Genomic DNA, 27,675 nt, shown 5'->3' with positions numbered 1-27,675 from the left:
GCGACCCTTTAATACAGGTCCTCATGTTGTGGTGACCTCCAACCATAAAATTATTTTCGTTGCTACTTCATAACTGTAATTTTGCTACAGTTATGAATTGTCATGTAAATATCTGATATGCAGGATGTATTTTCATTGTTACAAATTGAACATAATTAAAGCATAGTGATTAATCACAAAAACAATATGTAATTAAATATCTATTTTCCAATGGTCTTAGGCGACCCCTGTGAAAGGGTCGTTTGACCCCCAAAGGGGTCGCGACCCACAGGTTGAGAACCGCTGGGCTAGAAGAAGTTAAAAATGAAACACTCTGCCCTAACTGGTTTGGCTCAGTGGATAGAGCGTTGGCCTGCGGACTCAAGGGTCACAGGTTCAATTCTGGCCAAGGGCATGTACCTTGGTTGCGGGCACATCCCCAGTGGGGAATGTGCAAGAGGCAGCTGATCGATGTTTCTAACTCTCTATCCCTCTCTCTTCCTCTCTGTAAAAAATCAATACAATATATTTTTTTAAAAATGAAACACTTGTTACTGATGTCTTCTTTCCTCTCCTATCATTGTAGAAAATAGTTAACACCGTTAAGACATGAAACTCCCCTCCGCTAAAAACTCACCTTAGACTAAGACTGGGTGTATAAGGAAAATGTTTTCTCTAGAGAAAAGTTTTCCTGCAAGAAAAGGAAGACCTTCTAGAACATCACAAGTTGGAGCCAAGTCTCTGGTCTATAATAGCTACTCATTAAGATTCTGCCACGTGTGAATTATTCAGAATCATTATAAAATGCTGCTTTCATCTGGGGAAAAAGTGTACCTCCCGGAGACACTAAATTTAGCTGTACTGGAGATAGAGTGGTCTGTGCGCCTGTAATCGTGTCAACACCCTGGCTTTCTCTCTACGAATCTCCTGGGAGGCACAGCTGGGAGGCAGGCACCCAAGGCAGAAACAGGGACAGCGTGTGACCAGCCTGCTTATTGCCAGAAGCATTAACATTCCACCCGAGCCGCCCTGCATTGTTGGAGCAGGGCCGTTTGAAATAATGGGTTTTAGATTTGGGGCTTGTTTATTATTAAAGATGCATTAATTACACTTAGAAAAAAAGCATTTACTGTTTTTTCTAGCACTAATATAGCTAATATGCTATATCATTTAATTCTCTCTCTCTAAATCTTTTCAACCTTAAATCACAGAAATCTCTCAAAAACCAACCTTCTAATACCCTCCCCTGCAACTACAATCGGTCCGATGGTTTTATGGGAAGGCATGTGGGATTTTATGGGGAAACAGAACACTGCTACTGGTTCCTTTTCAGAAGGTTGGTGATGACATTCACTTGCGATGAGCAATATGACTCATGACCAGATTTCCTCTAATGAGACTGAGCAGTCATGCTAATGAATGGTAATTCAATGAGCCAGGCCGGCCTTTTAAACGTCCCGCACCGAGGTAAGGAGGTCCAGCACCTTTGGCGTGTTTTCTTCTCACTGTCATTTTCAGATTGTTTTGGCAACCACTCTCAAGTATCAAGATGCAAGGCAGGGCTTGGAGTCCATGAAAGGCTAGAGATTTTACTCTGCTCCACGGGCACTTCCTCGGAGACGACCTCCCTGACTCTCCGACTAGGTCAGGCCCATTACCTTTCTCGGGAACACCAGGCAACTCTCCCCCATGGCACTCATCACAGGCAAACCGAACAGGCAGCGTGTGGGCCTTCAACGACTGTCTCCCCCACGGCACCACCAGCTCCATGAGCCCAGGGGACCATGTTTTTATTGGCCAGGACACCCCCAGGCACAGTCTAGCACCCGGCAGGAACTTAGATGTGTGTTGAATGGGTGAGTATGAATTCACACACACACACAAAATCAGTTTGGCAAATTAGGGATTAGAAGAAGCCCCTCTTACAGTTTGGACTTCCTTATTTATACATGTTGGAGAGGAATAAATAAAATCCCCTTCTTGATACGGGAGAGAAAAAGATTTATTCTGCATTGATAAGCCAAACAGTAACACGGTCCTAAAACCAGGTCTAGAAGTAGCTCTTCAGACCCCTCGCCCAACACAGCCATGTCCAGCTTAGCTTATACAGCCCCAGGAGTGGATGCTAAGCCTTCTAAATGGAAACTCTTCACATCACAAGGCCCAACAGCACTTTCTTCTGTGTGTGAAGATAATGGCACTGACCTGTGAGGCTGAAGCTGTTTTTCTAGAACTGACTCATCCATTCTCTCTCACCTGCTTCTCGTGGTGATAAATGACAAGCACTGAAAGGCAGCGGCTGAGGTTACAGATGAGGCTGGAGCTTGCTGGGCTGAATGAGACTAAACCGGCTGCCACCACAATCACACCCTCCATTTTGGCATCATTGTCATTTTGCCCTTCCCAGTTCTAGTCACCAAACATTGCCAGCGTGACAATACCATAACTGCTTGCCAAAATTCAGATGTTATTTTAATAACTTACAGTAGGCAAAAATTTAAAAATCAAATGAGAATTTAAAAAATAAATGTAGCCAGCCAGTGTGGCTCAGTGGTTCAATGGCAACCTATGTACCAGGAGGTCCCTGGTTCAACTCCCGGTCAGGGCATATGCCCCAGCTGTGGGCTCGATCCCCAGCAGGGGGCATGCAAGAGGCAGCCGATCGATGTTGATGTTCTCTCTCATTGACATTGATTTAATTATTCGTCCAGAAGAACCAATGGTCACACCTGACGTCAGTGCAGTAGTGCAGATGTGCACCCCTCAGGAAAGGGGAGCAGATACTGGTGCATGTAATCCACCCACGGCAGGTTCCCCAACAGCATCCACCTCAGAGGGTTAGAGTGAGGACTAAGTGAGTTAATAAATGAGTGACTTAAGGAGTATAAAGCAATGTCTGGCATACGAACAGTGCTGTATACGTGTGTATTAGTTTTATTATTAATAAGGAGCATTCGGTGCTTAAAATGAGCAGCTAGATGATTTTCATACCACATCTTAAATAATTTTAAGGGAAACCTGTAAAGATACTGTTGTTATACCCACTTTACAGGGAGAACTAAGGCCAATCAGATGTGCATGGAAGGGACATGTGACACCACTTGGCAGAAGTGTTGAAAACCAGCTGTGCTTCCTGCCTCTAGGACTGTAGTGTTTCCAAAGACAGAGCCCCCGTTAGCTTGTGCTCCTAAGTGGCCCCTGGCAGACATACATTGCGAGCTGGAAATAAGCCATTGTTGTAAGGCACTGCAGTCCCCAGGTCTCTGTTACACAGCACAACCTAGCCTATCCCAACTGAGGAGAAGCACAGCGACAAAAGAAAACGTTCCCCAGGCCACGCAGCCAGAAGCATCTGGCTCCAGAGTCTGTGCCCTGGACCGCCAGTTTAATAATTGATAGTAACGCCAATATAAAGAATAGTTTATTGCTAATGCATTCTTGTAAATGGGGACCTATTTCTAGACATTAGCATAAATAGCTGAATGAGCTGGCTCAGGACAAAACCTAGCCTTTCTCCGGCTCCCACTGCAACACAGTCAGCAGCTACCAGAAACACCACTGGAGTTTTCCATGGACACATGGAGGACACTGGCCATGTCCCTTCCTTCTATAATCCCAGAGCAGTCCCTGGGGGGACGGGACACACATGATCACTATGGGCTGCCAGAGAGCCTGGTTTAATCACCCCTCCCCACATACGCAGTATCTCATGAAATGATTTAAAATATCTCTGGCCATTCAGTTAAAGGTAACTGTTCTCGCTGTCATTCAGTCTTTCAGAGAGCGATGCCTCTCCTTATTCTTGCTTTTCCCATTAGCCCATCACCTTGTTTTCCCTTCTTCTTGTGTCTTTCAACAATGAGCAGAGACCTCAAATGTGTTTGCAAGCTCTATTAGGAAGCACAGCACCACAGTGACATCCAGGTAATTTCCGGGCTATGGTGAGTCCCCAGCATTGTGAGTGCCTGAAATTTGGGGATTGAATGAGAATCTGCCTGGTTTAGAACAGAAGTGCCCAGAGGACAAGTCAGATGCTTTAGCCCCAGCTCTTTCCAAGGAAGACGAAAGTGTTGTCAAGATAAAGCAGAAGGAGCAAAGGCTTAGCAAAAAGCCAAAAAGTTAGGTGGGAAAGGATTAGTCATATCAACTGGACATAAATCTATAAAAGAGACCCAGTTTTTTAGGGCACACACTGAAATGCATTAAATTATAAACTTTCTTCCATATTATTTCCATATATCTCAGTGACCAGCAGGTTTATAAGCCACATAAATAAATATCTGCGGGACAGAGAGCGTTTGCATCAGGTTCACACTGCCACGTTACACTCCAGTGCTGTCATGAGCTGCTCTTTATATTAATGCCATAGCTCCTCCCTGCCTGTGAGGCAAATGACACCTATTCCCCCCAACCCACCCCTTGCCCCCAGAGTGTCAATCCATGAGGTCAGGGTCTGTATCTCTTTTGTTCTCCATGGATCTTCTATGCCTAGCACAGAGCCCATTATACAGTAGGGCTTATCTGTGAGATGAATTTTAATAAACATTTGTGATACGTCTTACAGATCCCCTAGCACTTTCATATAAACGTGTGCGTCTCCCTGCACAGCAGGTTAGAGACACAGGCTCTGGAGCAGACCCCCTGGGCTCAGACTCCAGCTCCACCATTTACCAGCTGAGCGATCCTGGGCAAGTTTTCAATGCCTGTTTTCTTACCTGTGAAATGGGAATAATAAGAGTATCGGGTTGTTGTACTAAAATGCTAATTCGTATGAATCTTATAAAACAGCACCTGACACACCGTATGTGTAAATATCAGCAATGATTAATTTTGATTGTGGCTGTTTTTCTCCTATCACAATGTCAAAAACAAATTATTCCGGTATCATCTTTACTTAAAACCCTGAAAGTAATTTTCAGTAGAGCAGATCATAATCTCAGGAAAATGACTTCCAAAGCTATTTGCAAAAATAAATGTATTTACAAAGTCTGTTCTTAAAATAAACATGACCCTAAGTGGCTCCAGCGATTCTAAAGCTAAGCCTCTTCAGTCACTTGAACTGGGTCCTTCTCCTGCAACATTTGGCCTCTTCTTTCTTTCGCTTTTTTTAAATAAAAAATATGGAACGCTTCACGAATTTGTGTGCCATCCTTACGCGGGGACCATGCTAATCTTCTCTGTACCGTTCCAAGTTTAGTATATGTGCTGCCGAAGTGAGCACTGGACGTATTCTTTTCACAAACAAGAACAAATGTACTGACTTGAGCAGAAGTGGTATGTGAGTACACACACACACACACACACACACACACACACACCAGGCAATAGGATTAGGTTGTGCCGTCCTCACTGCCCTATCAGGGCAGAGGCATAGCAATCCCAGCATGCATCTCCCCAACACTTAGAGCATGACCTGGTGATCAGGCCACATGTTACCTAAAAATGCAAATCACCGTATTTAACCACCGGTGCTTCTCTACCCGCTGGAGAGCTGGGGAGAGAAACAAACGAAAGGGGCCCCTGGGCATTCACTTACCTTCAATACCGTAATGTTCCACGCAAAGCTCTCAGTGGCCTTGTTGAGTTTTCTTCCTTTCAGGCCTTCTTTGGCCCCCAGATTATGAAGTTCCTCATGGAACTCCATCCCTTTGAAAAGAGAACATGTAAGAATTCTTAGTATATACTGAAGAAAAAGAGGCATTTTATGAAAATATTATCAGTAAAAATATAATTTCCCATTCCTGTCCTTCTCTTATATAATCTCTAAATCCCTAAAGTAAACACACCTTCCCAAACTGTTCATCCCCATCAAATGGCTATTCTTAGGGGGAAACCAACAATAATCAATGCATTAGACTAAATTACATTCTAAAGAGCCAGGAGCCATAGACCTGAGAAGGTGAGGAGCAAGTTCTTCCAACAGGTTACATCCATCTTATTTGTCCTCTGCCTGGCTTTCATATGAAATGGTGTAATGTGTGAATGGCAACCATATGTGATGGATGCAGTACCTCCCTTTTCCTATGGACCCTGTGGCTTGACAGTAGGCCCCAGAGCCCATATCTATAACAATGGTAATAAATAAATGTTGAGTGAAAATAAAAATATTTTTTAAAGATAACATTCCTGGAAACACCCAAATGTTTCAGATTTGGGAATGACCTGAAAGTGAGTTTTAGCTCAACCATTCTCCCACGCTGAATACTATGAAAAACAGCACCATGATCAACTGTTCCTTCAGCCTCGGACTCAGGGCTTCAAGGATGGGGATCATCCTTTCTCTGGGCAGCTCATTCCACCTTTGAATAGCTATGACCGATACCCAGCCAAAGCCTCTCTTCCCTGGAATTTCAATTCATTCCTTGGTACTACCTAGACCCAGACCAACAAGGTCTGCTCTCATTTCCTCAGAGAAGCCCTTTAAATATCTTAAGAAAGATATTAAAGTCCACTCGAGTCTTCTCTTCTCCAGATTAGACATTCTGACATGTTTGAGCGTACTAATGAGGTCTTTTGTTGAAGGATGACCTACAGGCAGGGCCACTGCAGTACATAACTTCCCAGAGTGAAGCTTGCAGGGACCTGCGACCGGGAACATCTATCTACATGGGCTGGAAGCAGCCCACTCGAGGGAGGGGTGACCCATCACCCTACTTGCTCCAGCTGCTCTGCCTTGACTAATGCAGCTAACACCACAGTAACTTTGCCGGTGCTAACATCTCAAACAGCACATGGTAAGAGCATGACTGTGAAGCCGGGGCTAACATCAGCTCCACCACTTACCAGGCATGTGAGCACGAGTGAGTCTGAAACTCCACGAGTCAGTTTCCTTATTGGTAAAACAGTGATAACATGAAGGCTTACCTCAAGTGATTGTGGTGAAGATTAAATGAGTCACCGCATATAAAGCTCTCAAAGTAGTGCCTGGCACATAGGAGTATTATATAACAAGTATTTGGTAATATCATTTTTGTGCTTCCAGTCAACTAAAACATGTAAGCCTGCTGGTCAGTCAGTATAGAGCACCATTTTTATTTTTTAATTTCTTTAAATTTATTTTTATTGCTGAGAGTATTACAGATATACCCCACTTACCCCCCTTTGCTCCCTGCCACCTGGCTCCCACCCCACTCCAGGCCTTCACTCGCACTGTTGTCTGTGTCCATGGGCTATGCTCTTATGCATATCAGTTCTTTGGTTAAAGTATGGTCAGAGTGCAAAGCTCAGCTCTACCACATTTTAATTTGGGATCTTGGGTAATTCATTCAACCTCTCACAATCTCAGATGCCTTATGTGTAGTTTGGATATAATGATGATTACCTCGCAGAGTTGTGATGAGGACCAAGTAACATAATGCAGTGATTAGTATATCATATGCATATATATAAACAATTGTCATTATTGCCATCATCCTCATCATAATCATTACTGTATGTGTGGACCAAGGAGACATGGATCCAAGAAAAATGAAAGTACAGGCTTTGGGTAAAGAGGCACATAAACAGAGGCATGCCCTCACAGATATGGGGCCCATCCCATCCTTAAAGAAAGAACGTTCTAAAATGAGGACAAGTAAATGAGGTAAAAGCCTGGAAGATTAAAAGGATTGTTTCCAATCATAAAATGAAGTGGTTCTTACGAGGCCGTGTGGACCCATAGCTTCCTATCAGTAGAAAAAGGTTTTGATGGGCTCCAAACCCACAAAAGCAGATTCAGAAACCCCCTTCTCTCCAGAAATCTTCAGACATCACCCCCCTTATATACACTGTACTAAACGAAGACTTAAGTGTAACTCAGAGGATAAATTGGAGAGTGGGGGGTGAGAGATAATATAGGTAAACAGTTAATTATAATTTAAGATAGACAAAATTAAAGTCAGAAAATATTTGACTTTTAGAAGTAGGAACACAAACTTAAAAAAAAAATCTGCTAAGAATGATCATGATGATTTCTAAACAGAATAGAGGCAGGAGGGTGAGAGTGGGCGGAGATTACCTGCTTTCTGGCACTGCACAATCTTTTCCTGGACTGTGTCAGCCATTTCTATGAGAAACCGGCTCTCCTGAATCATCTGTCACAAAACAAACATCAGAAAGGTGGTTGTCAGAGACCCTTACACTGGCTCATTGGAAAGAGTGCGCACGGAGACCTACATGATACGGCCAGCAATGGGGCATCCTGGCCTTAACCCCGAGAAATGGGAGAGGGAAGATGACCTCTGCTCCAACTCCCACCCACCCACCCCCACAGCTAGAGCCACCTATCGTGATTGCTCTCGTTATGCAACCTGCCTCTCCCACAATGGATGTCAAACAACTGTTGAATTCATGCACATTCTTTAAGCCTCAGATGGCATCCATGAACATCTCTTACTCCACTCCCTCATCCCAAAGGTTACTACAACATCAAGTGTCATTGAAACAACAGCGATGGGAACCAGAACAGGGAATCACTTAGTGATGAGCTCAAGGACTCATCACTAGAAATGAAGTTGTCAGCTTGGAGTTGGCCGAGGTCTGGCTGTCCCTCTAGAAGGGCTCCGGCTCCATTGGCAATAATGAGAAGTGGGTCAGGTCTCAGAGCCAGCAGCTCAACAGAGCTTGAGGAACCAACACTGAAATGGTTGACCCTGCCTCCACATTTGGGTAGAAAGCAAATATGTCTAAGAGGTAAATAATATCCTGAGTGGAGTAGGGGAAATAAGATGACTGTTGGAGAGATAAAGAAAAGAAAAAGCTGTATGTGAAGATGGGGAAAGATGATAGTAGGTAAAAATCTGACCAGAAAGACAAGGGACTGGGGCCCTTTTGAAGAAATGATTAAAGAAAGTCAACCAACAGGCAAACTAAGAGTTCCTGAATTTCCAGCCACTCTTCTATTCTCAATAAATGTTGTCCCATTTCATCAGACTATTCCATGTTTATCTGTCTGGCTCAATATTCTGAGGGGAGTTAGTTCAAGGTAGGATGCAAAGTGGAGATGAAAAATCTTGAGTAAGACATTTTTTATGTCAAATGCTGTAGAACTGCTTCCAAATATCAAGTGGTTTATGATCACAAATTTTCAAATGCAAAAGAAATATTCATTTCTCTTGATTTTGCTCTAAGTAGAGAATATGCAATAGCATTCTCTGATTTTAAAAAACAAAACAAAACACTATTGATTTGTTGACCAGTTTTCTTTGCAGGATTTTACTAAGTGTCTTCTCAGTGTTGAGAATAAAAAGAATACACTTTCTGCATCCCAAAACTCTTTGTAACAACCTAAGAATAAGTGTCCTCTTCTTTCAGCCCCACCTCTGCCCGGCTTCCCTCAGGAACCCATTCCTAATGACTCCTTTTTTACCTACAGTCTCTGCCTCTCCCCTAGCCTATTCCCTTCTCTCCGGGTCAAATCCTAATGGGCCTCAAAGCTCACTTCAATGCCCCTCTCCCATCGCTGTCCTGATTCTCCCTTCCCTCCTTCTTTTACCTCCAAATTCCCAGTACATTCTATTTTCTTTAGTCTGCTCACAATTTTTTCCTATCTTAAATTACAATTAATTGTTTACCTATATTACCTCCCACCCTCCACTTCTCCAGTAAATTGTAATTCCAGTAGAGCAGGGAACTTACCTTATTCATCTTTATATACCCAGATTCACCTATGCGTTTATATAATTACCTTTTTTCTATTTTACTTTGTAATACTTATTTCTTCTACACATCTATTACCCACACATACATGCACAATAAAATATTTTATTTATCACTTCTCAAATCCATAATTATATTTTTTGAGCTCTAATCTCTGTTTTTGTGTCTAGTCTTTTTTTCCAGGCTCCTCCATTTTTCTATAACCTTACATGCTCTCAATTCCCATTCAGGTTAAGCACTGAAAAATAAGTATAAAGCTTTCAACAGAGTCATCCCTATCTAATCTAATAAAAGAGAAACATGCAAATTGACGATACCTCCGCTACACCCACAAGCCATGCCCACCAGCCACACCCACCAGACAATCAGGAGTGAATATGCAAATTAACCCAACTAAGATGGCAGCGGCCACTGAGCTGGAGCAAGCAGGAGGCTTGGGTTGCCCCCAGCGATGGAGGAAGCCAAGCTTCCCGCCTGCCCTGCCGGCACTGAGCTATGCTCAAGGCTACAAAGTTTCAATTATAGAAGATAAATAAATCCCAGATACCTGCTTCCAGCCCACGGCCATGGTCAGCCTGAAAACGGCTATCAGCCCCTCACCCAGGCTGGCCAGGCACCCCAGCGGGGACCCCTGATCCTAAAGGGGGTGTGGCCAGACTGAAAACAGCCCTCAGCCATTCACCTAGGCTGGCCAAACCGCCATGGGGTGAGGGTCCCCACTCGGGGGGCTTGACCAGCCTGCAAACAGTCATCAACCCCTCACCCAGGCTGGCCAGGCACCCCAGTTGGGACCCCCACCCTGAAGGGGGTGTGGCCAGCCTACAAAATGGCCCTCAGCCCCTCACACATGCTGGCCAGGCACACCAGTAGGACCCCCACCCTGATCCAGGACACCCTTCAGGGCAAACCAGCTGGCCCCCATCTGTGCACCAGGCCTCTATCCTATATAATAAAAGGATAATATGAAAATTGACCCTAACAGCAGAACCACTGGGAATGACTGGTCACTATGACACACAATGACCACCAGGGGGCAGATGTTCAATGCAGGAGCTGCCCCCTGGTGGTCAGTGCGCTCCCACAGGGGGAGCTCTGCTCAGCCACAAGCCAGGCTGATGGCTGCCAGCACAGCGGTGGTGGGAGAGCCTCTCCCGCCTCCTCAGCAGCGCTAAGGATGTCCGACTGCAGCTTAGGCCTGCTCCCCACTGGCAAGTGGACATTCCCCAAGGGCTCCCGGGCTGCCAGAGGGATGTCTGACTGCCAGCTTAGGCCCGATCCCCTGGGGTGCAGGCCTAAGCCAGCAGGTGGACACCCTCCGAGGGATCCTAGGCTGCAAGAGGGCACAGGCCGGGCTGAGGGACACCCCCCGAGTGCACAGATTTTTGTGCACTGGGCCTCTAGTAGAAAATATAACACTCGATATCAAAAAATAAATTTTTTTAACTTTACTACTTATTTGAGGTAAAATGAAGTCAGGACCAAAACATACAACAAAATCTATGATTCCAGTTCTCTTCAAAATCCCCAAGTAAGTACTTGTTAACCCCACATTGTAAGAAGTTTGTTTTTCCCCATGTCTAACAAATCATTTCATAAAGACAGTCAGTGGGGTTTACTGTCAACACAAAAGAGCATCTCTGATATTCTCTAAGGAAAACTGGAAACCCGTCAGCAAAAGTCACACCTTTTATTCTAAAATACCTCACCACTGATATTGTCAGCATTTAACATTTTTGCTCATGTGCACTTTTCTCACAAGAGCATTTGATCTTCTCCATGATAACACTTTCCATTGTGCTGAGAAAAATAATTTTATTCTATTTTCCACAGTCAACTGTCAACTTTAGTAGTTGTAGAGAAAACAAGTAAAATAGATGGCTGAAATGTACCAATACTTCCAAGCCACATTTAAATGAACAATTTCAACCTTTCCCCAGCTAAGTAATTTATCTCAGTTGTCAGGAAGGAAAATGGTTTACGTGAGTTTCATCTCCTTCCTAGGTCTACAGATCCTGACAGAAATGACATACCAGGTGCGAAAGCCAAGGAGAGAAGGTGAGAAGCATGTCCCCAGGCAACCCCCTGGCTGGTAGGCAGGACACCAGGCAGCCAGCGCTGGGTCAGCTCAATGGATAGAACCTGGCAGTTGCCTGTGTGTATATCTGATGTCTCAGCCAGCTCCCAGCTAGCTGACTTTGCCTGTTGTAATACAAAGAGCTTTTCTTTGCTTCAGTGACAGCATATCTCCCAATGGATCTTATTTCCTTGCCATAGCTTTGTATCTAAAAGGGTTTATCCAGGTAAAGGGCGGCATTACTTTATGCATTAGATGTCCTCAATGAGGGTATATGAGGTTATCAGTAAAGATTTAAATCATTTACTTACAATGAAAACAGTAATGCTTTTCCTCAGAGACAGCTTGAACTAGCCAATCTGTGTGAAAAGGCTGTCCTTCCTTCCTGCTCTTCTCCGTAGGGAATTTAACTAATTGCCTAGGATCACTGCAGAGTCCATGTAACCACTTATTGTTATTGAAAAGATGAACTTCCATCACAGCGTGACTCATAAACCTTTCACAGATTATATCTGAATTCCTAGAACCACAGAACTGTACAGTTAGAAATCACTTTAAGGACAGTCATGGGCAATCCTATTTTATAGATGAAAACAGGGCCTCACACACACTTATCTAATCCACATAGCTAGTTGGTGGGAGAGCTGAGTCTAGAAGCCAGGTATTCTTACCAGACTGAAGCTGATAAGTTGTCCTGTAATATGAATATTATATTGCAATTCAGAATTCCTATTACAAGTGCAAGTGGGTGACTAACACTTAACAAAGTAGAACTCATCAAGTAAAGCATCAGGAAAATACATTTTTGCCATGACTGCTTCTCCCTCCAACTCTAATTTGCAATGTGCGTCAACCAACGTAATTATTCTTCCTATGAAACCTAGAAAGCGCTGCACTTACTTATGTCTCCTGCTCTGTCAGAAAGGGTTATCAAATTTGGAAAATCAATCACAGAAGAATGTGTGAGTCAATAAAGAAATCCAATCTACTCTGGACCTAGTTTGTTCCCTCCCCTTAAAAGCAGTGAAATAATTAATCCCTTACCTTCCTTCTAACCAAAACACTGGGTGTTAGTTTTTGGTTCTGTAGTGGCTCAGCTGTTGAGATTGCTTAAAATAAGACTTGGATTTTATTAAACCTGGCACATTTTTAAATCTGACTGCTGTTGCACTATCTTTGCTAACTAGACTGAAGACATTTTCTTTTTTAATTTCTTTTGAAAGTCCAATAAAAGCGATGTTAATAGATTTTGTTTTTATGTTAATAAATTTTGCTTTTAAGCAAAGTCAATTCTATCAAGGGTGTTAATTTTCAGTGAAACAAGAACACACACACAGACATCAGAACATGTGCAAGCAGACCGGACACCCCCTGCCGTGGTGTGTGTGATGGGTATTCTCTGGCCCAGGACCAGCTCTGAGTCGCATTTCCAAGCCTGGCCTATGACAGTGCAGGACAAGTGGACTCGCACGGAGCAGGCCAAAGGACACCTGCCTCCACGTCATGATAACAACAGGAGCTCCCAGGAGCTGCTTTCTGAAAACAGGGATCATTTTGCTTTTTTCTCCAGTTGTTCTATTTGCAACAGTTGTCAGCTACCTACTGATTAATCATTAGAAATGTTTGATTTTATCCAGCTATGATTAAAATTTAGCTAATTCGCCGAAACCGGTTTGGCTCATTGGATAGAGCGTCGGCCTGGGGCCTGAAGGGTCCCGGGTTCGATTCCGGTCAAGGGCATGTACCTGGGTTGCGGGCACATTCCCAGTGGGAGATGTGCAGGAGGCAGCTGATCGATGTTTCTCTCTCATCGATGTTTCTAACTCTCTATCTCTCTCCCTTTCTCTCTGTAAAAAATCAATAAAATATATTTAAAAAAATAAAAAAATAAAATAAAATTTAGCTAATTCATAAAAGTACCAGGTGACTAACAGTCATGAACCTTCTCCAGATTTGCAGGACTGCCCCACACTGCCTTTAACTAAAAGTGTTGCAAGACCGTGAATATCCAGGAAAGTAAAGTGAACTTTGCGGATACAGGCACAATATCCCACAATAAGCTGGCCCGAAATATTTATTAACATGTCTCTGATACCTAGTGTCTTTGGGAACTTGGTACCAAGTGGAGATGTTGTCAACCTTTGAGGTGCCGACAATACCCCCACGTTATACAGAAAATGTGTCAGAAGTCATTGCCACGCCCATAAGCAGAGGAAGTTTCAATGCACTAAGTATTCAACATCTTGTCTTTCAATAACATGCTCTGGATGGGCACATGCCTGCAGGCTGTTCTTTCTCCGGGTCCCATTACTACACAAGCCAACATCGTTTTTGAAATGCCAATTAACAAAATTTCCACATATATTTCATAATGAAAGAGGGGAATGGAAGAAGAGTATCTTTCCTTATCTAATTACAATTTAAATTAATTTCAATAAGCAAAGCTACATACCAACAACTTTTTCCCATCTTGAGACTCAATATATCTCAATAAAATACTGACAGAAGAGAATGTATTTAACCCAACTCATTATAGTTGGATTAATTGGGATACCTGCCAGTATATTGATTCCATTGCAAGAGTGATTAAAGATAGCAATTAGCTCTTTTTGCTAGATTCCTGGTCGTGCTAACACAATCAACTGCTCTCCACATCCCACCCCAACTGACTTAGTAAAAGATTAAGTAACCCTTGACTCACGTTCTCTAGAATGTTTTGATTTCTTCTTTAACTTCAGAAAATCTGTTGCTCTTACCATAGTAAAGTTTTAACTGTTATGTTAATGATAAATAAGTCAACACAGAAGTCACCTTCAGAAAATGCTTTGGGCTTATTTTTTCCAGTTGCAGTCCCCTGTGACCATTCCTCCTCTGAATGCTATATTCAAACACTAACTGCCCAAAAGTTCTCACATTAATTTAAAACATTTTAAAGGACCAAATATGTTAGGCAAATACTTTTTGACTATGCATGAAAAGCTAGACAGGTGAGAACATTAGAAAAGTAAATTCAGCTATCTAAAGAAAAAGGGTATATGTTTGTTTTTTAGACACCCAGTGATGTCCTATCATCAAATGTAGAAATGTGACTAGAGTAAAATGTTAGGGTTGGGACTAGAGATGAGCTTCTAAAATAACATTCAGTCTACATGCATAAAAACACCATTGTAGAAAGAAAAAAGTCAAACCTATTCAAACAAATTATGACATTATCCTGCTAAAAATTGCTAAGTATTGTCCAGTGTAGTCACCCACCATTGTGACCGTGTATTAAATGGTGAGGAACATGAGCAGATCACCAATCCCAGACTCCTCGGTCCGGGCTGGACTCACCAGGCCGTCTGTCCTGAATGTAAGCTACTGGAACACAGGGCATGTGGTACCTCCCACCGACTTTACTATACATACTTCAGTGGGATATTTCTTAGAGAAAGTCCAGAGTGGGGAAGTGACGTTTACTGTTTCAGAGACATGGGCCAAAAAAATCACAGAGCAGTAAAGGTCAAGTCAGAGAAATGGTGCTCTGAGTTTACATTAAGTTCTTGGGACAGTTACTAACAAGTGTCCTGAGGACCAGAGTCACCAAGACAGCACTGTGGCAAGCAGTCTATAGCGCCCAGAGCTCTCCTCTGTGAGTTCCAAGCCCGCAAGGGGGCAGCAGTTTCACTGCCCACTTTTAGGGCCTATTCTACTTGCCTGGGTTATTGATCAATAACATTCCCAGTTTGCTTTCATGCTTTTCAGAAGTTGTCACATCCCAACTCTGGCTGTGACACGTGTTCGATATCAGGAAAGTCACCTCTGCTTCAGTTGCACTAACACCAGCTGGGCATTTACATAGTTACATCCCCATTCAGTGTGTTAAGGGAGATTGTAGACAGGACTGCTCCCAAGAAAAATCGTAATTACATGAGCAATCTCTGGCTCACCTTACTCAGACTTAGAGAACCCTTTGTCATTGGGATCTCTTACTTTTCCCGGGTAAAAACTTGCTTATAGGACAGAATCAAAGATACAAATTACTGATAACCTAATGTGCTATTAATCATGGAGACTTTTTTTGCATTTTAAAAGAGATAAAAAAATCTTGCTCTGCTGATGTGGTTTAGTGGATGACCAGTCAGGGCACATGCCTGGGCTGTGGGCTTGATCCCCAGTGGGGGGCGTGCAGGAGGCAGCCAATTAATGATTCTCTCTCATCATTGATGTTTCTCTCTCCCCCTCTCCCTTCCTCTCTGGAATCAATAAAAATATTTTTTAAAATACATATAAAAGAGAGAAAATATCTTTAACTCAAAGGAATTAACTGTAATTTTGAAATTTTAAGTACCATGGAGCAGATAGCAGCCATGTGTTTTAAATAAGATATGGGATGGAGGTATGGAGGTGTCCTCTGAAATTATGCCACACAAATAAGCCTATTCTATTACAGATATATTTAGTTTTTGGTTCTTTGATTTAAACACAGATGGTACAATCCTATATAATAAAAGCCTAATATGCAAATGGTCATGACGCCCTCATGCCGTAATGACCGATCAGCAGGAGGCTGCATGCAGGGCAGGCGTGAGTGGGCAGAGCTGCATGCACGGCAAAGCGCACACAGGTGGACAGGGACTTGACACCCGGCGCTGGCAGGGGATGTGAGGCTGAGTTATTTTCATATACATTTTATTAATTTTCTTTCATCTCTGACACTTCTATTATAGAGAAAGGGCAAATAGCAATATTAAAATAGTTCCTCTAATTAATTCCCTTTTAATGTGCATGAATTTTGTGCACAGGGCCACTAGTCTATAATAATAAAGCATAATATGCTAATTAGACCAGACATCCTTCTGGACATCCTTCCGGATGACCTTCAGGCAAAGCCAGGGCTTCGAGGGAAGCCCGAGTCCTGGGTGTCACAGGGAAGTCCAGGTCCCAGGTGCCAATGGGGAGCCAGTGCCAGCAGCCAGGGGAAGGAAGGCCTACTCTTGAACGGATTTCAAGCATCAGGCCTCTAGTAGAATTCTAATTGCCATACTAATGTTAAAATGACTTTTAACACTGAATGACTTTTAAAAACCCTTAAGAGGAAATATTTCCAAATCTTAAATTAGCCAGAAGTTTGGTAAGGGCTATGGTCAACGGAGGTCATTCGGGAAAACCTAATTTAGAAAAGAATTCTGTGTAGATGAACTCAGGGTCAATGTTTTCTAGAACAGTTTCATTTATTTCCTTTTGATCAATAGTATAAATTGATATAATTAGTTTGGCTTTCAATAAATGTAGGTTACCTGGTTTCCTGATTCGTTTCTTTTGATACTGAAATAAGACAAACGTTTGTATCTGTTCAGAATGATTTCAGGTTCTTTTCTGTATTTTTTTAGTGGTTACAACTTCTTTCTCTTGGATGGCATATACATAGTTCATTACCACATTTGAGAAATATAAACATTTAGGCAACTTGAGTGTAGGTTGAACACATAAGCTGTTCATTTTAGAATACCTGCCCCCTACCACCATCACCACCAGGCAATAAACCCTGGATTTGTCTTCTGCCTTAGTCATCCAAGTAAGTTCTTATTAATGTCTGTAAGGTTTTTAGACTTTTTATGAGAAGTTTTATGTTTTCATAACAATTGAGCAGAAGGAAGGAAGAGTTTCCATATACCCTCTCACCCCACCCTACCCCCAGTTTTCCCTACTGGTATCACCTTGCATTAGTGTGGCGCATATATTACAATTCGTGAGCAGGTACTGATACGTTATTATTGGGTAAAGTCCATAGCTTACATCCAGGTTCTCTCTGTGCTGCGTACCCTATGGGTGTTTACAGACTCATAGTGACATGTATCCACTTCTACAATATCACAGAGAATAGTTTTTCTGCCCTAAAACTCCCCCGTGTGCCACTTACTCATCTCATTTCTCTCTCTCTCTCTCTCTCTCTCTCTCTCTCTCTCTCTCTCTCTCTCCCCCCCCCCACCCCCCTCCCAGCCCCTTGCAACTACTGGTCTTTTTACTGTCTCCATAGTTTCACCTTAGTCTATTGGTTTGTAACTTTGTGGATAAGACAGGAAAAAATTTAGCTAGGTTGGTGTCACCGAGGTAAACAGGTGGGATTTACACATCTACCACATTCATTTGTAGCATGAGAACTACACTATTTTCACCAAGAATAGATGTTTTTATTTACTTTTTATTCAACTAACATAAATGGATAACTTACTACATGCCAGCACTGTTTAGGTGCTAGAGATAACAGTAGCGAGAGAGACAGACAGGGTCTCTGCCCTCTCGAAGTTATACATTCAAATTCAGGGACGAAGGAGAAGAACTGAAATTAAACAAAAGTCAAGCAAAATATTTTTCAAAGCTTCCAAGTAGAATGATGGAAATAAAACAGAGTTATGTGATAGAGTGACAGGTGGGAACAGAGGCTAGAGAAGGCTTGTCTTTTCTTATTGACTTAAGAGAGAGATAGTGAGAGACGAAGGGAGGGAGGAGAGGAGGAGAGAGTTTTTGTTGTTCCACTTGTTCATGCATCCATTGGTTGCTTTCTGTATGTGCCCTGACCAGGGATCAAACCCGCAACCTTGGGGTACCGGCACAACACTCTAACCAACTGAGTTACCCAGCCCGGGCAGGGAAGGCTTCTCTGAGGATATGGCCCTTGAGCTCAGAATTAAAGGATATGAAGCAACTATCCTTGCAAGAGAGAACCTTCTAGGCAGAAGGAATCACAAATAATATGGCCTGGGGATGAAAACAAGCTTGGTCTGGTGAAAAGAAAGAGAGAGAGAGGGGAGAGAGAGAGAGAGAGAAAGAGAGAGAGAGAGAGAGAGAGAGAGAGAGAGAGAGAGAGAGAGAAAGGAAGGAAGGAAGGAAGGAAGGAAGGAAGGAAGGAAGGAAGGAAGGAAGGAAGGAAGGAAGGAAGGAAGGAAGGAAGGAAAAAAGGAAAAAAGGAAGGGAGGAAAGGAAGGAAAAGAAGGAAAGGAAGGAAAAGAAGGAAAGGAAGAAAGAAAGTCCATTGTGAATCAGAGAGTGAGCCGAAGAGAGAGTCTGAGGGTGAGGCTGGGAGAGGAGGGAGACAGACGGGCCAGGCCAGATGATGGACGGACCCACAGGCCACAGTGAAGAGTCCCATTTCATTGTAATGGGCAGCCCCTGGAGGATTTTAAAGCAGGAAAGTGACCTGCTCTGATTTATGATTTTAAATGACCACGCAGAATGTACTGAATATCTTAGGAGACATCCTTTAAATAAATACTAACATCAATACACCAAGAGTATGAAAGATGCCAACCGTTACAATTCAGATCCTAGAAAGTATAAATCCAGTTTCACATTCAAGGTCAAGATCATCATGAACACATCTGTCCCTACCCACCCCACTCCCTAAAGAAATAACCACAGAGATGTCAGTGGTGTTTTTGATCACATGCACAGTCTGCTGAGGTCACCATTTGTTACAAGAACATTTCCACTCAAATCCCTACCAAAATAAAAAAACCACTCCATAGGCAACTATCAAGGCAAGATATCATTACAAGCATTTCTGCTTTCCACTGTGGCTTTTTACTTTAAGCTCTGGAAAACCATACTATGCCTGCAATTAAAAATTGCATTTTAAAATCTAAATGAGAAATGGCTGATGTCCAGCAGGTAAAACTGAAAAACCAGACAACACTGGACCCTCGGGGATGTGAAATGGACACGGCCAACCACGGTCCAGTGCTTTGCTGCTCATTACAGGCCCAGCTCCAGGGCACCAGGCTCCCGCTCAGCAATAACTTTTCTTTCTTCGCTTAAAGGGGAATTGGAAGAATAAGTGATTTCTACTGTCTGTCTCTATGGCAACTAGCACCCTAATTTCACCTCTTAGATGGCAATATACCTATTCACTGAATAGCTTTCAGTTCCCATTTTTATGATGAAAAATTGATTTCATGGGAAATGAGATATAGGCAATAAGCGAACTTTTCCTCCTGCAACCATGGAGTAGAGTTCATCAGAGGGTCCGTCATTCATTAGCAGAATACACTCTGTGGGGTATTCTTCTTTTCCCATTACAGGATGTTTATCCCAAATGTTATCTACTTGTTTTTTTAATGGTTAAGACTAGTATTATTCTTTTCTTCCTTAACATTTCTCTTTATTCAACTAGGAAAATTACTCAGGTTCACTGTAAAGAGTTAGGTAAATACAAAAATACATGGAGAAAAGCGTACATAGGAAAATAAAATCCCTCTGACTTAAAACCACTAATAATACCCTGCTAGCATTTTAGGTGTGTAGACGTATAAATACAGTTAAAAGACTGTCGGGTGTGTTTTTGGAGCCAGAGTTTGTCACAGAACAGATATGCGTTCTCCACATCATCACATATTCTTCCACTGCATGACTTTAACAGTTTCAACGGAGTGCATGGCATGGTTTACTGTATTTTATTTAAGCAACCCCTCTATGTTGACATTTTAAAAGATAAATATTTATGTACAAGTTTGTTGGCTTAGAGAATAATTCTCTGGAAAGGAAATATATAGATCAAACAGGATAAACATTTTAAATTCTCTTTCCAAATTGTTCTCCCCCTAAATTATATCAACTTATCTTCCCACTAGCAGTAGATGGATGGCGGTATCTTAAATTTTCTTAACTTCCTTATCAGAGGTACTGTTTAAAAAAATAATGCCAATGTAATGGAGAGGGGAAGTATGTCACTACATTTCTTTAATATCTTAAATTTAAAACATATTTCAAGGTGAAAAGTTTTTACATTTCCATAATATTTCTGGGTAGAGGAGACACATGAATTGCCCGTTCACCTTTGAAACCAAGACTATTTGTTATCCCCTAATGCCCATTCTCCCTTCATTTCTCAGTAACAGAAAAGATGGACTTTCAGTTGAACATTTGGAAATAAAGACATTTTCCATCCTCCTTTACATCCGAGTGTGTCTTTGTGTCAACTCCAGGCTCTCTGCTATTTCAGAGAAATATCCCCAAAGGAAAAGGATACGGCCTATAGCTCCTCTTTATCCTCCCTGCTAGTTGGAATGTAGGTGCGACGGTTGGAGCTTCAGCAGCCGTTCGGACCGTGAGGATGGGGTAGGGATGGTGGAACAGAAAGCCAGAGGAAGCCTAGGTTCCTGAGAACTTTGCAGAAGTGCCACCTTGGATGGCTGGTCTCCAGATTTTTTAAAAATATATTTTATTGATTTTTTTTTTTTTTTACAGAGAGGAAGGGAGAGGGATAGAGAGTTAGAAACATCGATCAGAGAGAAACATTGATCAGCTGCCTCCTGCACACCTCCTACTGGGGATGTGCCCGCAACCAAGGAACATGCTCTTGACCGGAATCGAACCTGGGACCCTTGAGTCCGCAGGCCATCGCTCTATTCACTGAGCCAAACCGGTTAGGGCAGGTCTCCAGATTTTTATGTGAGAGAATAAAACTTCGTATTTTAAAGCCATAATTGGCTTGCATTTTAGTTTCATGAAGCTGAATTTGATCCTGACTAATGTAAGATTTTCCTCCCCATATTTTTCCCTTATCAATTTTCAAGTACTCTTTCTATTTTAAGGATATTTATTTATCTGGCTTACACATTACAAATTTTTCTGATTTGTTATTTGCTACTTCATTTTTTATGGAAAAATATAGTTATTCTTAAGTTTAATTGCTATATAAATCCATTACACATTCAGGAAAATGAGAGAATAGTATTAGCTTAAAAATATAAATTCCTAAAAACTACGTTTTCTCAACCATCATAAGGCAGCACAGAGGAGCATTCATTAAGTTCACTCCCTATGGGAGAGCAATTAAATGGCTCTTTTGTCGGCTAACGTTATTTAGATGATGGGATATGGATGCTTTCGAGAACTTAATCAATAATTCATTCTTTGCTAAAAGAGATTTTCCATTTGCAGCCTGTGGAGCTCGGGGCTCAAAGCACAGCCTCGCAGGTCTGCCCAGGGCCTAGGGGAAGCCGAATGGCTGGCCCTGCCTCCATCCCCAACTCGGGTTTCAAAGGCAACCACTCAGTGTCATTCATTAGAGTCCCTCAAAAACACCTCCGTATGATTTCCCCGGCACACACAGATCAGAACTACAGTCATCACTTCCTACCAGATCGTAAGCAGCCAGCATCTTTTTCTGCACGTCTGGAATCACCCCCAGCGGCTCCAGATAAGGAAAGCTGTCCCTCATCACAAGGGAGACGGAGGGAGTGCTGTCACTGGCGATGAGCCGGGAGGACAGAGTCAGCAGGCACTGCTTCAGACTGGCGATGGGAGGAAGGCCACACAGCTCCTTCACAGACACGATGGCGTTCTGTGGGGAAGGAAACACGGAATCACACGCCTGACCACGTGACACATCACCCCGGCACTTCTAGGTTCCTTAAATGCACATGTAATTTAAAGTGAACTGGATTATAACCAACCAAAAACGTTGTGATATGCACCAAGGCAACCCAGAGCCAATTCACTGTTATACTTCATCTTCCTTCATTTCTAGGAACTGCCACAAATATGCACAAAGCCACTCAGATTATGCCCCAAGGCCACCCCGCGCTTTTCAACGCAGAGCCCTGGAATCGTCACACAAATCAGCACTGGCTGGTCATGAGTGTCTTACTTGATTTGTATCATGATGATCATTAAAACATGTCAGCAGCGGCACACTGGAGTGCATCTCCTTTGAGCCTTTCCCCTCGGGGTAGCAGGCTATTCAATACCGTCCTCTTTTGACTAACCATCAGTGGTATTCCTCTGTCATCCCAGCAGAAAAGCACCTGGCAGAAGCGCGTGCTAACACACAGTTCATGAAGAACTGCAGTTAAAAGCCCTGTTATGGGCTTTCAAAAATTCATTTAAAGTCATAAGAATTATAACTATTCTTTTTTATTAATGGTGAACAGTACTGAACCTGTATGTGCCTCATGGATTTAGTGACAATGATGGTATTCATTTCTCTACTGATTAGGCTCCAAATAATCTGTAACCCCAAGGACTTTATGTTGAGATGATATAAATTATCAAAAATACTTGGAAAAACTTTATCCATAGCCAACTCTCCTTAATATGTGTTTTATTTTAATATATTTTTACTGATTTCAGAGAGGAAGGGGAGGCAGAAAGAGATAGAAACATCAATGATGAGAGAGAATTATTGATCGGCTGCCTCCTGCAGGCCCCACACTGGGGATCAAGCCTGAAACATGGGCATGTGCCCTGACCAGGAATCAAACCGTGACCTCCTGATTCATAGGTGGAGCCTCAACCACTGAGCCATGCCAGCCGGGCCTTAACATGTATTTTAAATACATAATATATGCAATGTATATATTTCAAGAATTATATAGAAATATACAAAATCTACTTCTAACATATGAAGTTATATGTAAAATTGACTTATAATTAATGTAATATAGGGATGTATATTAGTTATAGAATTATGTCAGAAAGTCAGTAGAGCCTATTTTTAACTAATCCTTATAATCTAAGCATTTATGTGTGATTTACATACCATATTATTTTTTTGGCATTTTGGCTATTTAAAATTGTTTTAAGCCTATCCTAGAACTTCTTTGTGAAATAATGTAAAAGCAATCTTTTCACCAACTAATGGGATGGAGTTTGACATCACATGACTAACAACCATGAATGGTCATGGACATTCACAGCAGGCAATTCTGGATTTAAAGCCGAACATTACTATTTATTCACTGTAATATCTGGACAATTACTTAACCACTTCAAGCTGGATTTCTATTTTGAAAGTAGGGTTTTTGGGGAGAGTTACTAGTAAACTGTTAGCTAGAGGGGGCCCTGAAGCACATGCCTCTCCTGTTTCCTCTCCTGCGTACACCGCTGCCGCTACCGCAAACCCACACGTCGTGGGAACTTCGTGAGGACTTGGTGTCAGATGGCTGCACAGTGAATAAGTATATTCAATAATACTGAAGAAAGAAGCCTACAGCCATCTCTGGTTACAAACACTAATGAAAGGAAGGAAACTAACATCGGATTTCTATATGCTGAGACTGGGCCATTAACACACACTCTCATCTAATTCTCATAATAATCCTGTGATGTACGTATTACCATTTTTCTTACCTTATGTGAAGAAAAGTGATGATGAGAGACCTAAAATAATTTGCTCAAGATCACAAGCGGATAGAGTTTAATCAAAAATCTTCTAGTATATCCTTTCCATTAAACCACATTTCTAAGAGAAGACTAAATAGTTTTCAACAAGTTCATTTTTGTTTCGTTTTGCTTGCTCTCGTGGGGAGTAATTTATTATTGCTGTACATTTAAACAACAAAATCTAATGGGCATTACACTCATTTTATATGATTTCAAATTACCTTCCATGTTCATATCGGCAAATATTTTATATATACAGTTGTAATGATTATGCATGTGTGTGTATATATATATTTTATATATAATATTTTCTATTCTTTTCACATTTCATATACACATTCCCATCTATCTGTTTAGTTATATACTGGGGATATTTAATAGATTTGCAGCATTTTGCTACAGTTAAACTCTGTTAACTAGCTTAGTGCAGGCCAAAGTTAACATAGCATTACAATTAGAAACATAAAATAGATCTGCTTTATCACAGGCAAAACGGAACTTAACTCAGTGGTATTGGGTACATTCCACCTTCCTGATCATTATTTGAGGAATCAGATCATTACCAAATCACCATGTTCACTGGTAAGAGTGGGGTCAAAGTAAGCAGGGGTCAGGGAGACAAGCAGGGATTTCTCCTACCTGCATGTTTTCTCTCATATCTATGGCTTCTCGTAAGGGATGCACTGCTATTTTAAAGATGTCATCTATGGGTTTGAGACCGACGGTCCTGAGCATGGTGTACTCTCGAACTTTCTTCCCCATCCTCACGGAGAGGCTGCGCTTCTGCGCCTTGCCCCCGCCGCTGCGGTTGGTTATTGCTATGTGGACAAAGAGGGTCACGTGCTCCATGATGTCCCCCACGAAGGAGCGCAGGGGGACGTGCCGGTAGCCGGGCTGCAGACACTCGAAGGGAATGGTGTACTGCCCGATGAACTCATCCCCAATGTAGTCGTCATCCAGAACCACGAAACGGATCATGGCCAGCTCGGGGAGGTTCACCTGAAACTCAAACGTTTCATCAAAAATGGGATTGTCACTGTTTTGCTGCACAGTTTTCGTTCTTTGCTCCGAGCAGTCCGCTGGAATGCCGTGTATCTCTATGCACACATAGGGATCTAGGACATCCCCTTTGGCACACGCCCCCTTGGGCTTGGGGAAATTCTGGCCGCTGATGATCTTGATGTGAAGAGCGAGAGGAGACACCCCCGGGACAACGCCCTTCGTGTTCGCGCTGAAGTAAGACACTTCATCCCGCATGATGGACGGCCTCAGCACGTAGCCGCAGCCTCCGTTCTGAAGGAACCAGCCCGTGTGGAGGTCCATCATTGGACCCGGCGTCTGAAAATTCATCGCCACAATCTGGCAGCCACAATTCCAGAAGTCCTGTGGGTTCAAGTTACTGGAGTCAATCCTCATGGCACTTGGATAGATTCTGGATAAGAACTTCTTATTGTAATTTACAAAATCCTCGGGGTATTCATTTGCAATTCGGCTGGCCTCTGATTCGCTAAAGGAGCAAATCTCCCAGTAGTTTTGGCTTCTCATAGACAGCTCGAAATCCCTGTACTGAACAGATTGACAAATCGATACCAAGTCAGAGAGCTCCCTGCACAGCCAGATGTGTTTCTGCTCACCATTGTAATCTACCGACATCCTTCGAGATATTTCGGCTTCTTCATCTTCATCTGTTACCTCCCCTTCTGAAGCATCGGAGTCAGAAGGCAGTTTCTTTCCTTTCACGATGATCATCCTTTTTAATTTTTCGGGTGATGGGAGGTAGGCTTCTGACGGCGAAGGTGCTTCGGTATAGAGTTTAGCGCCAAAGACCTTTTTCATCTGCTGGGCCATCACCTTCTGCTGGGGGAGCGAGCAGTGGTTCCCCAAGCACAGAATGAGCGGGTACTCGGAAGCCACAAAGGCAAATCTGTTGATCACCTCTATGACACTTCGGAAGGACAGGTGTGTGCTCATGTTATTTCGGTTACAGAGGACTGGTTCACCGTCTGCACCATCACTCACATCGAGCTCAATGCTTCGACAGCCCATCTTCAAAGCTCGAACGTACCCGTTAATGTCAGCCGGCCCCCTGAACTGGTCCTCGATGAGATAGGTGTTGTGCGAGGCGCTGATGTAGTAGTGAGATAACGGCTGGGTCATATCCTGGGCAACCTTTTTTTGCTCCGGATCAAAAAGGTCACATTCCGGTGACAACAAATACTGGGTAAAGCCATCGATGGCAAGGAATCCTTTCTGCCGCCCCTCTTCAGAAAGCTCGTATCTCCGAATGATGTCCAAGCACATATCCTCAGTGATCTGGGTGACTCCTTGCTCGGCTTCTAAAAAGAGCATCAGGTCATTGGCGTCCAGGTACTCCTTGTTCTTAGAGATCTGTACAAGCAAGAAATACACTTCCGGCCTGGTGCAGAGTTCACAGAAAGCCTCGCAAAACTCCTCCTCCGTCACGCGGGTGGTGAGCTTCTCCTTGCTCTTCTGGATTTCCTTGAACTTTAACCTGATCTTGGATTCCTTCAGGGTGGGGCTGAGTTGTTGTATCAACTCCACCGCGGTGTCTTCCAACATGATCCCATTCCCATCCACGTCTGCTGCCACAAACACCGTTTTCAGCCACATGAACCTGGGCGTGTTCTGGTTGCCCTCCATGAAATCGAGGGGCTGCTTGCTTCGAGAAACCAGGTACCGTAACCCCGACACCCAGATGTTTGCCACGTCTGCCGAGTGAGCCACCAGGTCCAGAGACTCGTAGTTTTCCCCGTGGAGAATGGAAAAGGCACAGTCCTCGCAGATCTGGTCGGCGAGGCCATTGTTCCTGAATGTTTCCGTGTTCTTGCCCAGCCTGATCTCTTTGACGGCCGAAATGTCGAGCTTGGCTTTCTCCGGGTCCTTCTTGGACGGCTCCCAGCGGAGAGCGAGGAGGTCGGTGTCCAGCGTGAAGAAGCGGTTGTAGATGCGCGAGTTGGGCCGCACCTTCTTGAGCTCGCAGCCGGCCTGCATGAAGCTGATGCAGTCACTGGCGCTGCTGACCTTCTTCTCCGACGGCATGCTGCTGAAGGACACGGTCTTCTTCCGGCCGCCACCCTTCTGGTTCGCAGGATCCTGCAAAATAATTGGGAAATCATGAAGCCATGGCCTTTAGAAAACAGGGACCTTCAGTAACACTCTGTGGACTCCTCAGACTCTATTCAGATATGACGGTTGTTTGGACGGAGGCTGGCCTAGAATGTTCCTCTCCGCTGTTTCAGAAAAGAAGGACTGCTGAGAAAATTGATGCTATTCGGTTCAGAAAAAAATACTTATTTTTCAAATGCCTGCGTGTTCTTTGAAGTAAAATCAAGCACTATTAAGCTAACTGCAAATCACTCATTTGCTCATTAAAGCAATTTCGTAAGAAACTCTACATGGCCGTTTGACAACCTAGCTACGTCCATGTAGGTGGGTGAAAGAAACAGAGCTGGAATTCTTTTTAAAGTTTTCCTTATTTGTACTTAGCAACCATTTAAGTTGAATACATAAAATGAGTTCAAATAAAAGATTTTAACCTTAATATATTTTACATTACAAAAAGGGCTTACACTATAGCTTAACTAAGGATTATTTTTTTCCTCAAACTATTTTGAAGAATATGAGGGAATTGAAAGTCAGATTGAGAGCTAACAGTGGACAATAACTCCCGCTTGAGTGAATTTTCAGACCGAGGTACACAATTGAAATGAACATTCTGAGAACTGCACCTACATCTCAGTCTACTGCTATTTCTTAGCAGCCCCAGCTTAGAACCAAGCAGCTACATGACTAGCTCCACTAACTTGTAAGGTCCTTCCAAT

The 27,675-nt window shown here is 42.9% G+C and overlaps 1 protein-coding gene across 2 annotated transcripts in view; it reads right to left on the bottom strand.

The window, feature by feature from the left end:
* The window catches only part of PLCL1 (phospholipase C like 1 (inactive)), a 51,357-nt gene extending 24,373 nt beyond the window's left edge, over window positions 1-26,984 (bottom strand). The window contains exons 1-4 of one of the 2 annotated variants that reach the window (XM_081095476.1): window positions 24,473-26,984; window positions 21,810-22,013; window positions 7,976-8,051; window positions 5,516-5,625 (exon numbers count right to left, since the gene is read on the bottom strand). In XM_081095476.1, the coding sequence (XP_080951602.1) occupies window positions 5,516-5,625; window positions 7,976-8,051; window positions 21,810-22,013; window positions 24,473-26,893 (2,811 nt within the window). In that variant the 5' untranslated portion in view covers window positions 26,894-26,984. The remainder of the gene's footprint in view (window positions 1-5,515; window positions 5,626-7,975; window positions 8,052-21,809; window positions 22,014-24,472) is intronic. The other variant, XR_013996220.1, reaches the window with a different exon arrangement.
* Between the last annotated feature and the right edge of the window lie 691 nt (window positions 26,985-27,675).

This window comes from Myotis nattereri (genome assembly GCF_964212035.1).
Source record: "Myotis nattereri genome assembly, chromosome: 7".
NCBI classification, from domain to species: Eukaryota; Metazoa; Chordata; class Mammalia; order Chiroptera; family Vespertilionidae; genus Myotis; species Myotis nattereri.
Note: the sequence above shows the minus strand (reverse complement) of the source record. Positions and strands in the feature narration are given on the sequence as shown.